The 16,391-nt window shown below is 47.8% G+C and overlaps 1 protein-coding gene across 5 annotated transcripts in view; it reads right to left on the bottom strand.

The window, feature by feature from the left end:
- Positions 1 to 11,056, bottom strand: part of LOC122551427 (neuropilin-2-like) — a 105,824-nt gene extending 94,768 nt beyond the window's left edge. Inside the window, exons 1-2 of one of the 5 annotated variants that reach the window (XM_043693315.2) lie at positions 10,569 to 11,056; positions 9,394 to 9,702 (exon numbers count right to left, since the gene is read on the bottom strand). In XM_043693315.2, coding sequence (XP_043549250.1) covers positions 9,394 to 9,469 — 76 coding nt within the window. In that variant the 5' untranslated portion in view covers positions 9,470 to 9,702; positions 10,569 to 11,056. Of the gene's footprint in view, positions 1 to 9,393; positions 10,299 to 10,568 lie in introns of those variants that run through there. The other 4 variants (XM_087988881.1, XM_043693317.2, XM_043693316.2 and 1 more) reach the window with 4 other exon arrangements.
- Between the last annotated feature and the right edge of the window lie 5,335 nt (positions 11,057 to 16,391).

Raw genomic sequence — 16,391 nt, 5'->3', positions numbered from 1 at the left:
GTACTGCGGTGACAATACCAAGTGAAATTCCCCAGTGGGGGCCAATGAAATCACAACCTTGCTTTTCAGTGGCTATAAAATGTTGAACTACACGCGGTTAGACAGGTACTGGAGGGTTAGTTTGCTGCTGCAGGGGGTGGGGGAGGGGGGTGCTTTGGCGGTTTCTTGTGTTGAAACAGAAATAGGAGATGTTTGTCTGGCACTGGGGAGATCTGAGGATGTGGCTCTGGCAAAGAGTCCTGTGGCCACAGTAAGATCCGCAGAACTGCAGACAGGTTGGCTGAAGTTTTTAACAACTTACTGATTCTGATCTGTCCAGCGGTCACACTCGTCTCGCACACTATCAAATGACCATCAGGCACAGACCCTGAAGACAGCTGTTTGTCTGTGGGGGGGGGGGGGGAGTTGGAAAGGAAGAGGAAGGATTGCTACAACTGAAATCAAATAGTTTATACCACCCTGATTACAGCTCATGTGCTCAGGATCTGTTATTAACCAGATTTCTGAGTCATACAAAGTTAAGAGTGGAGCCTTCAATGTCTATGCATACCATATTTACTCATATATAATCCTCATCTGTTTTTATTAGGGGTGTTCCTGTATTCAGGCTATTATTTTATTTCCTTGAAAGGAAAAATCATTAACTTAATTATGGGGTTCGCCCCCTGGACCTGACCGTGATTACCTGGTCAGGTCCAGGCCCTCCCAACAACCGACCCTCCTGTTCTGGCACCTTCCCCTGCCACATCAGGAACTGCAAAACCTGCGCCCACACCTCCTCCCTCACCTCCATCCAAGGCCCCAAAGGAGCTTTCCACATCCATCAAAGTTTTACCTGCACATCCACCAATATCATTTATTGTATCCGTTGCTCCCGATGCGGTCTCCTCTACAATGGAGAGACTGGACACCTTCTAGCAGGGCGCTTTAAGGAACATCTCTGGGACACCCGCACCAATCAACCACACCACCCTGTGGCCCAACATTTCAACTCCCCGTCCCACTCAGCCGAGGACATGGAGGTCCTGGGCCTCCTTCACCACCACTCCCTCACCACCCGACGCCTGGAGGAAGAACGCCTCATCTTCCGCCTCGGAACACTTCAACCCCAGGGCATCAATGTGGACTTCACCAGTTTCCTCATTTCTCCTTCCCCCACCTCACCCCAGTTCCAAATTTCCAGCTCAGCACTGTCCCCATGACTTGTCCTACCTGCCTATCTTGTTTTCAACCTATCCACACCACCCTCCTCTCTGACCTATCACCTTCATCCCCACCCCATTCACACATTGTACTCTTTGCTACCTTCCCCCACCCTCCTCCCAGACCTATCACCTCCATCCCCATCCCCATTCACCTATTGCACTCTATACCAATTTCTCCCCACCCCACCCTCCTCTCATTTATCTCTCCACCCTGCAGGCACCCTGCTTTTGCCCAAAACATCGATTTTCCTGCTCCTCGGATGCTGCCTGAACTGCTGAGCTTTTCCAGCACCACTCTAATCTAGACTCTGGTTTTCAGTATCTGCAGCCCTTGTTTTTACCTTCGCTCCAAATGCAGGGTAACATGTAACTGACTAGATTTTGCTCTGTAATATGCTGAACCTATTTTGTATAATTAATTATTCCAAATATAAGCTGATAACACCATCCTTTGACCAAATTTCTCACAAATCCTACAGCAAACACCTAAAAGACAGATTATTCACACACTGAGCTCTCTGGGGTCAGTTAGCTCAGTCAGCTGGTTTGCAATGCAGAGTGACACCAAAAGTGTGGGTTCAATTCCCACACCAGCTGAAGTTACCGTGAAGGACTCTGCTGTCTAACCTCTCCCCTTGTCTGAGGCGTGATGACCCTCAGGTTAAACTGTCATCAGTTCTCTCTCTCTCTCTCTCTCTCTCTAATGAGAGAGCAGCCATATGGTCCTCTAGGACTATGCCAACTTTACCTTGGGGGTCTTGTGGTGTAGTTGGTAGTTTGCCTATCTTTGAGCTAGATCAGCAGTTGTTCAAGTCCGCCTGCTCCAAAGGTGACTCATAAAATGTCTGAACAGGTTGATTAAAAACATCTAAACAGTCACTCCCCCAACACTGATCACTGCATTACATGTCTACAGTGTGCGGGACTTATAAGATACAACAACTCAAAAGCTTGACAAATCCCACAAACACTACCACCAGAGGTACAGGGGACAGCATGTACTTGACAATACTGTCACTTCCAGGACAAGCAACATTCCAACTTTGCTTCATATCACTCATCTTTTGTTGCCACTAGATTAAATATTTAGCACTTCTAACCAAACAGCAGGAGAATGTACCATTTATATTAATATACCACATTATCCCAAAACTAACTGCACACTAAATCAGATTCTACGGCCATGATCAAAATTCATTTTGTGGCGATATTCAAATTGGTTACTGCATTTCCTACAATGACCACAGTTCAATGTACTTCATTGATTGTAAAGGTCATAACAGATAGAGGGCATTCAGCCACTGACACTCTCTGAACAGCAACCCACCCAATCCCTGTAACTCCACATTACCCATGATTAACCTACACATCCCTACACAATTTAACATGGGCAATTCACCTAAGCTGTATATCTTTGGACTGGGAGGAAACCCACGCTGTCACAGGGAGAATGTGCAAACTCCAAAGAGGCAGCCACCTGAGGCTGGGATAGAACCCAAGTCCCTGGGACTATGAGGCAGCAGTGCTAACCACTGTGCCACCCAAAGCTCTTTAGGATACCCTGATATTATGAAAGTTACATATAAATTCAAATCTGCCTTTCTGCATTGTTCTTGTGGCAGGCGGAACAATCTATAATCTGGGTATGTCCTGAGCTGTAACACATCCAAGGGAATTCGGTGCTGACACTGGTTGGGAAATGGCTGTCTCATTTTGACAGGGAGACACTGGTTCCATGCCATGAATCTACTCACTTAGGCAGAGTTCCCAGTTAATGACTCGCTCCACACCAAAATATCCCTGCACGGCTTTAAGCATTTCCTTCAGAAACTAAACACAGCCCAAAAAAGGCAGGAGAACATTCCATCATGCATGTGGAATTAGAAAAAAAATTCCCTTGTTTCACAACTTGCTTTTACTCACAGCTAGGGTACACGGGGGAGAAAAAACCTCCACTGATGTTCCATCAATAGGCCACCACACCCAAAGCAAAGGAAGTGGTCACAGAGATCTGCCCTGTACTGACTACAATGGTAACAAACCTCATAGAGTCATACAGTACAGAAACAGACCCTTCAGTCCAACCAGTCCATACCAGCATAATGCCAAACTAAACTAGTCCCACCACCTGCTCCTGGTCCAAATCCCTCCAAACCTTTCCTATTCATATAGTTACCTAAATGTCTTTTGAACACTGTAATTGTATCCACATCCACCAATTCCTCAGGACGTTCATTCCACATGCAAACCACCCTTTGAGTAAAAAAATTGCCCCTCGTATCTTTTTCAAATCTCTCTCCTCTCATCTTAAAAGCATGCCCCCTTGTCTTCAAATTCCACTCATAGGGAAAAGATGACTACCATTAACTCTGTCTGTACCCTCTTTATTTTATAAACTTCTATAAGGTCCTTAACCTCCTACACTCCAGTGAAAAAAGTCCCAAATATCAACTTGCCTAGGAACAGCCTGGTGACGGATGATTTTAGTTTTGAGTCCCAACTGCAGAGTCTTTGATGTGATTTGATTATTATTGTCATATGTACCTAGGTACAGTGAAAAGTTTTGTTTTGGGTGCAATACAGGCAGATCATACCTTACAAAGTGCATTACGGTAATAGAACAGAGTGAAGAATACAATGTTATGGTGACAGAGAAGGTGCACAAACAGCAAGATCAACATTAAACACAAAATTTGAGAGGTCCATTCAGGAGTCTAATAACAGTGGGGGAGAACCATTCTTGAATTGTTGGTACGTGTGTTTAAACTAAGACTTGAGCCGACTATCTAGGCTAACACTTCAATGTTAGGGAGTTTCACACTACCTCTCTCGATGTATCATTAAATAGAGACCCATCTGCTCTGGTGAAGAACACCATGACATTATTCAAAGAAGAGTCTTCTCTGGTGTCCTGAACAAAGTTTACACAGCAATCAACATTACGAAAACAAACTATCTGACAGTGCTGATGATGGGGCTTGTTGTATGCCCAGTTTTGGTTGTCATGTTTCCTGTATCACATCAGTAATTACTCTTTAGAAGTAGCTAATTGGTTGCAATGCATGCTATATAAATTCAAGTCTTCTCTCTTTACACTGCTATACCTAACCGTAGTCCTGGGTGGAGGACAAAGCTGAGTTTGAAAAGTGTGAAAATGGAATGAGTCAGGAAGCAGCAGTTAGGCCTGGTAATGCCAAGTGTGAACCTGAAATCTTGGAGAGGAAAAATTGTGTGAGGTGAATCTTGATTGCAACACTGCAGGGTGGAATAAGATCACTTTCGACAGATAGCATAAGGGAAAAAAGAGGGAAAAATCGAAAGGAATTAGAAGGGAAAACATATCACCTAATGTTTCATGGGTAATCAGAATTGAATCAATTGCTACATAACTGGGAGACAATTAATGAGAGAGAACTCCATAGCTAAGAGAGAACCCCGTAAGTAGGAGAGAACTCTATAAGTAAGAGAGAACTCCCCAACTGAGAGAGAACTCTGCAACTGTTTAAGGGTAAATGCAACATGGAATGCATAAGGCTGGACAGTGTCACCAAGAACTAGATATAAATCTCTTGATCTAGGTTAAGAAAGAACACTTCACAAATGAACTTGTGTTCATTTTAAGGATTGGGAGCGTTAACAATGACCTCGCAAATGAGAAAGGGGCTATCTGCTTCCAGACACATTGACAGAAAACACCTTGCGGATTATGCGTAAATTTTTGGTAATTCAAAAAGATAGCCTACACACACACACACACACACACAGCTGAAATGCTTACTGTGCTTCCCCCTCCACTGATGCCCGCACAGCTCTTGCCCCAATCTCCCCGTGATTACGACACAAAGTCACTGAGCTATGCTGACCAGAAGGTGTCAGGGCAGATCATGGGAGGGTGATGAGTTACTCTGCCACTGTGACAGAGATGTGACCCTGTAAGCGGGACAGGGGAATCTGGTGTTTCAGCTCCAGTAACTTGTTACTGGAAAGGGCATTGGAAGGAGTGGGATTCAGCAATGCTCCCCTTGTCCACAGTGTTTCCAGGTCCCCCGTTTTAACCACCCCCTTCTCTCTTCCTTAAGCTCTAAACATGCAGAATCCACCACCATCAGATTACAATGTCTACACTGGCAGACCACATGGGTTTCAGGCAATAGGTTTCCTTTCTCCTACAAGTGAACGGCTCGGAGTTTTTAAGCCACCACTCTGTATGTGACGGGCAGGTTTACTGTTTCTCTGCAAAGAATTGAATTCAGTTTTTTCAAGGTGGGCTTGGAACATGCGGTGGGGCAGTTCTGCACCTTTCAATCAAACCCAGGCTGGCTTCTACCTTAAGCAGGTCACACCGAGTGGGTTCTGAGCTGTGACCGGCAGAGGGTTAGAGAACATAGAGAAGTACAGCACAGAACAGGCCCTTTGGCCCACGAGGGTTACTCTTAAATTCCTTTTTCCTCCGGGCGGCTCAGGCACGGGGTGGTGTGTATGGGCGGGCTGTTAAATGTGGGTGAAAGTGACAGGTTGGCCCTCGCTCAAAGCGGGGAGCTCCTGGTTATACCGGGCACGCCGGTAAGGAGTCACGCATATCCACACAGGCAGCAGCTCAGCTTGGTCTGGGGACTGCAATCTGATCCGGAGCGAGACCACAGATGTCCCTGGACATTCCCAAACACAGCAAGCCGAGCTGGGCTCCGGTTAAACCAGGACCAGGGGGTACTCGCTGAGTCGGTTAAACCCGGATCAAGGATATTAAACCCCGGATTCAGTTGAACCCGGATCGGGGGTTACTCACTGTCCCGATTAAACCCGGATCGGGGGTTACCCACTGTCCCGATTAAACCCGGACCAGAGGGACACTCACTGTCCCGATTAAACCCGGATCAGGGGGATGCTCACTGTCCCGATTAAACCCAGAGCAGGGGGACACTCACACTCCCGATTAAACCCGGAGCAGGGGGACACTCACTGTCCCGAGTAAACCCGGATCGGGGGTTACTCACTGTCCCGATTAAACCCGGATCAGAGGGACACTCACTGTCCCGATTAAACCCGGATCAGGGAGATGCTCACTGTCCCGATTAAACCCAGAGCAGAGGGACACTCACTGTCCCGATTAAACCCGGAGCAGGGGGACACTCACTGTCCCGATTAAACCCGGAGCAGGGGGATGCTCACTGTCCCGAGTAAACCCGGATCAGAGGGATGCTCACTGTCCCGATTAAACCCGGAGCAGGGGGATGCTCACTGTCCCGATTAAACCCGGATCAGAGGGACACTCACGGTCCCGATTAAACCGGGAGCAGGGGGATACTCACTGTCCCGATTAAACCCGGAGCAAGGGGTTACTCCGTATCGGTTAACCGGGGCAGGCGAGTACTGAGTCCCGGTTAAACCCGAATCTGGGGTACACTGTCCCTGGTTAACCGGGTCAGGAAGTTACTCTGTCCCGCTTAACCGGGTCAGGGAGTGACTCTGCCCCGGTTAACCGAAACGGGGGTAGGGGTGACTATGTCTCGGCTAGCTGGGTCGGGGGTGGAGGGATTACTCTATCCCCGTTAACCGAGGCGGGGGGTGGGAGATATTCTGTCCCGTTAACCCAGTCGTGGGGAGGTACTCTGTCCCGGTTAAGCGGATCGGGGAGGGGAGGTTGTTTACTTTGTCCTGGTTAAACGGGCCAGGGGGTTATTCTGAAGGGGGTTATTCTGACTGGGTTAAACAGGCCTGGGGGTTATTCTGACCCGGTGCAGCAGGACTGCGAGGGGTTGGACTCGGAAGGGGCGCTGCTGCACCAGGATTGAGAGCAGTGCGGGCTGGAAGGCGCCGGGAGAAGGCGCTCGGAGCCTGGGCAGGAACAGGGGCTCAGTGCCTGGGCAGGAACAGGGGCTCAGTGCCTGGGCAGCAACAGGAGCTCAGTGCCTGGGCAGGAACAGGAGCTCAGTGCCTGGGCAGGAACAGGGGCTCAGTGCCTGGGCAGGAACAGGGGCTCAGTGCCTGGGCAGGAACAGGGGGCTCAGTGCCTGGGCAGGAACAGGAGCTCAGTGCCTGGGCAGGAACAGGGGCTCAGTGCCTGGGCAGGAACAGGGGCTCAGTGCCTGGGCAGGAACAGGGGGCTCAGTGCCTGGGCAGGAACAGGGGCTCAGTGCCTGGGCAGGAACAGGGGCTCAGTGCCTGGGCAGCAACAGGAGCTCAGTGCCTGGGCAGGAACAGGGGCTCAGTGCCTGGGCAGCAACAGGAGCTCAGTGCCTGGGCAGGAACAGGGGCTCAGTGCCTGGGCAGCAACAGGAGCTCAGTGCCTGGGCAGGAACAGGGGGCTCAGTGCCTGGGCAGGAACAGGGGCTCAGTGCCTGGGCAGGAACAGGCGGCTCAGTGCCTGGGCAGGAACAGGGGCTCAGTGCCTGGGCAGCAACAGGAGCTCAGTGCCTGGGCAGGAACAGGGGCTCAGTGGCTGGGCAGGAACAGGGGCTCAGTGCCTGGGCAGGAACAGGAGCTCAGTGCCTTTGCAGGAACAGGGGGCTCAGTGTCTGGGCAGGAACAGGGGCTCAGTGCCTGGGCACGAACAGGAGCTCAGTGCCTGGGCAGGAACAGGAGCTCAGTGCCTGGGTAGGAACAGGGGCTCAGTGCCTGGGCAGGAACAGGGGCTCAGTGCCTGGGCAGGAACAGGGGCTCAGTGCCTGGGCAGCAACAGGAGCTCAGTGCCTGGGTAGGAACAGGGGCTCAGTGCCTGGGCAGGAACAGGAGCTCAGTGCCTGGGCAGGAACAGGGGCTCAGTGCCTGGGCAGGAACAGGGGCTCAGTGCCTGGGCAGGAACAGGAGCTCAGTGCCTGGGTAGGAACAGGGGCTCAGTGCCTGGGCAGGAACAGGGGCTCAGTGCCTGGCAGGAACAGGGGGGTCAGTGCCTGGGCAGGAACAGGGGCTCAGTGCCTGGCAGGAACAGGGGGCTCAGTGCCTGGGCAGGAACAGGAGCTCAGTGCCTGGGTAGGAACAGGGGCTCAGTGCCTGGGCAGGAACAGGGGCTCAGTGCCTGGGCAGGAACAGGGGGCTCAGTCCCTGGGCAGGAACAGGAGCTCAGTGTCTGGGCAGGAACAGGGGCTCAGTGCCTGGGCACGAACAGGAGCTCAGTGCCTGGGCAGGAACAGGGGCTCAGTGCCTGGGCACGAACAGGAGTTCAGTGCCTGGGCAGGAACAGGGGGCTCAGTGCCTGGGCAGGAACAGGAGCTCAGTGCCTGGGCAGGAACAGGGGCTCAGTGCCTGGGCAGGGACAGGAGCTCAGTGCCTGGGCAGGAACAGGGGGCTCAGTGCCTGGGCAGGAACAGGAGGGCAGTGCCTGGGCAGGAACAGGAGCTCAGTGTCCCACCGCTAGCCTCCCGAGGAGGGTGGGTTGGATCCGTGGCCGGGCTCAGGCAGCATTACAGGGCATTGTCTGCAGGAAACCCTTTCCAAGAGCCAGGGATCAATGTGGGAGCCATCCCCACTCATCTCCTCTCCGGCAAACACCTCCCAGACTGGTGTCCGGACCGCCGGGGTGGGGGGAAGCCGAATTGGGAACTGGGGGTGGGGGGGGGGGGGGGGTGGTGTGGAGGGGTTTCACTTCTGCTTCCTTAACTTCCATCTGGAATTCACCGATTATACCTCGGTGTGTTTGTGTGTGGGAGAGACGGAGGGAGATGTCGAGCACAGGGACAGTGCCAGGTTGAGAGAACAGAGGCTAGGAACCCCCAATCCCAATATAAAATCCTGCCCAGTTGAATTGCTCCCTCTCCCAGGGAGACCTGTATCCTCCTACCTCCCTACAGGCCTGGGGTAGGGGAGCCCGGTCTGGAACCTCTGGTGGAATTTAGACAACCCAGGTAAAACGGCCCGTCTCAATCCCCATTTACTTTGCAAATCTGTAGGTCTTTGAAACACACGCACAAAAACCCTTGCTTTTTATTTAATCCAGATGTGTTTTTAAACACCCGCCAAATTCTACATCTGCCACTCGGGGGGAAGGAGGTGGGGAGGGGGGTGAACAGAAAACGATCCGGTCGTTTCCATGCGCTAGAATCTAATCCCAAATGGTGACAAACCAGAGGTAGCTTGGCTCCGTGTTCACACCGCACGCACTGAGAATTAATGAAACATTCACTCCATTAGCCGGCAGTCAGGCCGCTGCTGAGGAAAGTTTTGTGTGTGTGTGTGAAATCGTTTTTCCTACCGTTTTCTCCAGCTCCAAGCGTGAATAAACACCAAATGACCCACAGGGCTGCCGGCGATTCCATTCTGTCCAACATCAATCCTCGCCAAATCCTGTCTCCTTCCCGGAGAAGCCGTTTTCTTGTGTGTGTGTGTGTGTGTGTGGGAGAGAGAGAGAGAGAGGGCTGGATGTGTTGTTTTTATAAATTCCACTCCCGATCACCCTTGATGTCCCGTTATTCCGATTTACGCCGATATTCCTCTCTCCGCGTCTCTCAGAGCGCACACTCTGTTCTCCGGCTCCTCTCTTTTCTTAAACGCCAGTTTCTCCCTAACCAGATAAAAACAATTACAGAAGAGAGAGAGAGAGAGAAAAAAAATGTCCTTTTTAAGCCTCGGATGGTGTCACTTCCTCCCCGGTAGCCGGTTTTGAATGTTTCTCTCTCCCTCTCTGTTACATCCTCTCTGGGATGGTCTCAAAATCACGCCAGATAGCTGTCCAAGATAACACGGAAAACCTTCCCACTAACAGACAGAGAGAGACGGAGGCAAGACTCTCTGAACTCAACGGTGTCACGCAAACTGTCTGCCTTGCTGCTCCCGTCAGAAAAAAAATATACAGCCGTCCGCGAAGGAGGTTAACAAAATGCCCACTTTCATCCGCATGAAACCTCCACCAAAAAAAACTTCAAACTGACACAAAGTTGAGCGAGGGAGCTGTTATCTCTCTCTCTCTCTCTCTGGAACACCTCTGGTGTGTTTGTTCAGATGCAGCGCGCGTAGTCTCCTGCCCTTGTGTGTGTGTGTGTGTGTGTGTCTCCTCTCTCTCTCTCTCTGGGGCTGTACTGTTCGCTTGAGGATGTCGAAAGCATTAAAAACGGAGCCTCTCACATTACACACACACACGCCCTCCAGAGCCGCGTTTAAAACCAGCTCAAACATCACCCACAACACATTCCCTTCTCTCCCTCGCACACACACACCAAAACCGTCCCTCACTCTACCCCTGGTTGTGATACACTTGGCTCCCAAACCATCAAGAAACGCCGACGTTTAGCGCCACACTTGTTTTTGGGTGTGTGTGTGTTTACAAGTATGTTCAATTCTCTCTTGCTCTCTCTCTCTCTCCACCCCCCACCCACCCTGCCCCCCCCCCCCCCCTCTCCAGCCTACAGTATTATGATAAAGTTATCTTACCGTTTAAGGCAGGCAGTCTGCTCTGAGGGAACTGTCAGTGCAGCTCTGTCATGTTCAGATATAATCACTCTTTCTCTCCGTGTCTGTCTCTCTCTCCCCTCAGAAGGGTGTCTCACGCCCGGGGATACTCCAACTGGGAAATGCTCCCTTTTATTTTCAACCCATTCACCAGTCATTTCAGGAGCTGAAATCCTCGCCGTGCTGCTGTTAGCAGGGAACGTTGGGAACTAAATGACTAAATCAAAAACACTTTTTCCCAGTCTCCCTCTCAGTGTGGGTGTTATACCTGTGTTTATGAACCTCTGTAAGCTCTCTCCCCAGCCTCCGACACTCCAGGGAACACAGTGCCAGCCTACTCAGCCTCTCCTTATAGCTCAAACCCTGGCAACATTCCTGTACATTTTTTCACGTGGATACAATTTTCTGTCTGAGAGAGCCGGGTGAAAGCTGCCGTTAACGGTGGTAGATACCTCCCTGCCATCTTCAAGCCGTGACCTAGAGTGCGCAACAGGATTTGGGGACGATGGGGAAAGGGAGAGGGACGGCTTGGTGAGACCGCGGGAATGGGTGCAGGGTCTGGTGTTTCTCAGCCGCTGCTTCGTGTTCTCACTGACAATGCAGCCCCAAAGACAGGCTGCGGGTGCAGTAACCAGTCCTGGCACTGCTGTTTCACAGGGGGCTCCCGCTTTCCGTCTATCCCTTGGCCAGCTCAGCGGGGAGATGCACCAGAACAGCCCTTTCACTCCAGCACTCACTCCGGGCACCAGTGTTCAGAATCTACCGTGTGACATAACCGAGGCTCACCACCCCCTAGCAAAACAGCGACCGTGGCCAGGGAGCGGCGACTACTCTAAGGGCGGTTTAATCGACGTTAGGAAATTTATACAAAAAACACAAAGGCTATTTCAAGGCATTGGTTCTGTGTAATCGGGTACCAAATGACTGCTGTGCTGTGACAATCCCGGAATCAACAGGACAGCTCAATTCATTACACGTGGATCCCTGATATAGCACCATGATCTAGCTGGGATAGAACATTGTAATAAGAATTAGAGTAGGCAATTCAGCCCCTCGAGCCTGTTCTGTCATTTGATACGAACCTGATTGAGCTCCATAGCGTCATGATGTACCCATGATATACCAGAATGGTATATATGTGATATACCATTATGATACATCTGGGATATAGCACTGATATGCCTGCAATACAACATTGCAATATACATGTAATGTAACATTGTGAAATACCTGTAATATTACTCTGTGACACACCTGTGATATCATATTGATATATCAATAATATAAAACCATGGTATGGCTCTGATGTGTTGGTGATATAATAGTATGATAAATCTGTCAAACAAAGCCATGATATACCTGCTATATAACAATATACTGTACAATACCCATGATATAATGCTGTGATTTAAGCAGTAGGATATAATGCCACTGATTAACTGTAATTTAAAAAAGTGATATGCTGGGAATATACTGGAACGGAGAATTCTGTATTACTTCACAGGTTCTGTAATGTCCAAAGGCTGCTTGTTCAGATGAGGATCAATGGTGATCATAATAGAACTTGCAAGACCTCTAACTCTTCAGTTTCTGCCAATTTTAGGACTCCATTTTAAAATCTCTCACCCCCTCCTACTGCTATGTAATCTCCTGCAGTCAATGACAGGAACTGGGACACTAAAATGCCCAGGTGCCAAATCACATCCAATATGGCTATTCACTGTGTGAGGTCCATGAGAGGTTTGGCAGTCAGTCCTCATCATGTCTCTTAATAGGGTATCCTGCAAGAGCCAATACATATGAGTGATGTTGGTGGTGGTGGGGGTGTGTCTCAAGGAATTTAAAAGCACTTGTTGCTCTTGTACAAAACCCGAAATGTAGATTCTCCTGCTCCTCCGATGCTGCCTGACCGGCTGTGCTTTTCCAGCACCGCACTCTCGGCTCCTGTACTGAACCCTAGTCATCCTTTACCATTGGAAACATTCACCAAAGAAACAGGAAGTATGAGTAGGCCCTTTTGCCTCTTAAGCCTTCTTTACTATCTAATCTGATTGTAACCTCAAATCCACGTTCCTGCTACCTCTGATAAGCATTCAGCCACCCCCCCCCCCCCCACCCCTTGCTTAACAAGATTCTATTCACTTCCGTCTTTAAAAAAAGTCAGGAACTCTGTTTCCAGCACCGTTTCAACAAGAGTTTTCCAAAGGCCCTCTGAGTGAAAAAATTCCACCTCCTCTCTGTATTTAAATAGTTTAAATCCTCCTGCATGTATCAGGTCAGGATCCCTCAGAATCTTATGTGTTTCAATCAAGTCATTTCTAAACTCCAATGGAGAAAAAAATCACAAGGCAACCACACATTCCAGATATTCATCAGGTAAACCTTCCTTGAACTGCTTCTACTATATTTGCACCCTTTCTTAAATAAGGTGACCTGTACTGTATACAGTAATCCAGATGTGGTCTCGCCAGTGCCCTGTATAACTGAAGTATCTTGCTGCTTTTGTGTTCAATTATTTAAATCAATCACCATTTATATACACACATTAAAAGCTAATCATCTGCTTTCCTTTTTGAGAATTTCAAACCTGTATTATATTTCAGCAAGTAATTTTCATAAACAGTTGAGTAAATTAACACTCAGAAGCTTACGTTACCTCGCCACTTTATACAGAAGACGATTTACCATTCCCCATTCACACTCATGCAGAATAAACCAGAAAACGCTTAAAATTCACCAACATGTGAACTAAAAGGATTGATATTTTCTCTCTATTCCAGTACAGAAGCTAGCTGTACATTTCTAATACCTTCCATACAGAAAATCTCTGGTAAATACTGTTATTGAGATGTATCAGTTAATTTGGACACAAAGATTATATTAGTCCATATACCAATAGGATGAAAGATTTGATATGCATCTGATTGTACTCCATAGCATTGTGATGTACCAAAATATACTACTTCCTTGACTCGGATAAGAATGGTGTTATGTCCGTTGATATGGAAGAACCATTAGAAGCTCCAATGAGTGGAATTCAGTCCCTTAATCTTTCAAAACAACCAGAGGGCATTGCTCCAATTGATTTATAAACATCATAAAATAGGTTAAACCATTTTCATGCCAGCCAATATATTGAAGGAAAAGTAATATAACAAAACCTAGTTCTTTCAATCATTAGCTTCTTTTGGCTGTTAAAGTAATTGTTATCACCCAATATTAAATACTGAGATTGACTCGTCAGCCCACATGTGACTGAAACTCTCATCCTTACATTTTTCTTTATCTCTGGACCTGGCTATTCCATAAACTTATGTTTTTGTAACCCACCTGTAACCTAACTTGCTCCAAGGCATGCTAATCTACAATTTTTCAGTGTTTGCTGTCCTACAACAGCTCATAGTTGAGCAGGTCCTCAGTTTTAAAACTCTCCACTAGTTTCAAAACCTCGGCCCCTCCCTTCCACTGGAATCTCCTCCAGTTGTGCAAATCTCCAAGATATCTAATTCTTGGGTTCTTGTATTTTTTTGAAATCTGGAAGTGCTATCTATCACACAAAACCAAACTGTCTTTTTCCCATCACCAAACCCATGTCTTTTTTAAAACTATTATCTGCTTTTTGTATTTTTAACTATTATTGGTGACACATTATTTGGAGATTTTATAACACACCTCTGGAGCAGGTAGTCTTGAACATGGATCTTTTGGCTCAGAGGTAGGGACACTACCACCACACCACAACAGCCCCTCGCTAGCCTCTTGCACATCCTGGATTTTAATTGCTTGAAGCTGTTGAGTGCCTTAGCTCTGAAATTCCCTCCCTATATCTCCTCTCCACCTTAGCATCTTATTTCCTTGTGTAAAACAGCTTTTAAAACTTGTGCCTTTGGCCAACCTTTGGCCAGCTGCTGAATATCTCCTTCTGTGGCTCAGTTTCAAATTTTGTACATTAAAGGTGCTACACAAATACAAATTATTGAGTGTATTGTTGTTCATTTATCTTAGGTGTCCTGATGTATATTTATTCTGTGATCAACATTATACAAAACACGATCTGATCATTATCATGTTACTGTTCATGGGAAATTGGTGCGTGCATATTTGCTGCCGTGCATCTTAACTTACAACGTTTCAAGCGTGTCCTCAAGTCACTGTTGAAATGCAGATTTATTTTTAGATATTTCTGGGTGCCTTTACAGTCATAGACTCACAGAATCATAAAGTTATACAGCATGGAAGCAAACCCTTCGGTCCAACTCAGCTTTGCTGACCAGATATCCTAAATTAATCTAGTCTCATTTGCCAGCATTTGTCCAATATCCCTCAAAACCCTTCCTATTCATATCCCCATCCAGATGCCTTTTAAATACTGGAAATGTACTAGTCTCCACCACTTCCTCTGGCAGCTTGTTCCATACACTCACCTCTGTGTGAAAAAGGTGCATCTCAGTCCTTTATAAATCTTTCCCCTCTCGACTTAAACCCATACCCTCCAGTTTTGGACTCCCCTACCCCAGGACAAAAACCTTGCCTATTTATCCTATCCATGTACCTCATAATTTCATGAACCTTTACAAAAAGGTCATCCCTCAGCTTCTACACTCCATGGAAAATAACCCCAGCCTATTCAGCCTCTCCCAATAGCTCAAACCCTCCAAATCCGGCAAAACCTTTGTAAATCTTTACTGAACCCTTTCAAGTTTTACAACATATTTCCTGTAGCAGAGAGAGACCAGAATTGAATGCAATATTATAAAAGTGTCCTAATGAATGTCCCATACAGCCGCAACATGATGTCCCAATTCCTATACTTAATGTACTGACCAATGAAGGCCAGCGTACCAAACACCTTTTTCACTACTCTATCTACCTGCAATTCCATTTTGAAGGAACTATGCACCTGCACCCCAAGATCCCATTGTTGAGCAATGCACTTCAAGTGTATCATTAAGTGTATAAGTCCTGCTCTGATTTGCCTATCCGAAATGCAGCACCTCACACTTATCTAAATTAAACTCCATCTGTCACTCCTTGGTTCATTTGCCCATCTGATCAAGGTCCCATTGTACTCTGAGATAACCTTCTTCACTGTCTACTCTACCAATTTTGGTGTCATCTGTAAACTTATTAACCTCCTGTATTCATATCCAAATAATTTATATAAATGACAACCAGCAGTGGACCCAGCATCGATCTTTGCGGCACACCATTGGTCACAGGCCTCCAGTCTGAAAAACAACCCTCCACCATCACCCTCTGTCTTCTATGTTCAAGCTAATTTTATTTCCAATTGGCTATCTACCCTGGATTCCATGTGATCTAACCTTGCTAACCAGCCTACCATGCAGAACCTTGCCAATGCCTTGTTGAAGTCCATATAGACAACATCAACTGCTCTGCCTTCACCTACCTTCTTTGTGACTTCTTCCAAAAACTCAGTCAAGTTAATGAGACACTTCCCATGTTTACCCTCCCTAATCAGTCCTTGCCTTTCCAAATGAATGTAAATCCTGTCCCTCAGAATCCCTGCCAATAACTTACCCATCACCAACATCAGGCTCACTGATTTATAATTCTCTAGCTTTTCCTCATCACCTTTCTTAAATAATGGCATCACATTAGCCACCCTCCGATCTTCCAGCACCTCATCTTTGGCTAGCAATGACACAAATATCTCAGCAAAGGGCCCAGTAATCTCTTCTCTAGCTTCCCATAAGATTCTGGGATACACTTGATCAAGGGCCAGGCAATTATCCACCTTTATGCTTTTTAAGATATCCAGCAGCTTCTCCTCTGTAAAATGGT

This window comes from Chiloscyllium plagiosum, unplaced genomic scaffold (genome assembly GCF_037043375.1).
Source record: "Chiloscyllium plagiosum isolate Xiang-an unplaced genomic scaffold, Cpla_swu_hap1 HiC_scaffold_7, whole genome shotgun sequence".
Taxonomy (NCBI): Eukaryota; Metazoa; Chordata; class Chondrichthyes; order Orectolobiformes; family Hemiscylliidae; genus Chiloscyllium; species Chiloscyllium plagiosum.
Note: the sequence above shows the minus strand (reverse complement) of the source record. Positions and strands in the feature narration are given on the sequence as shown.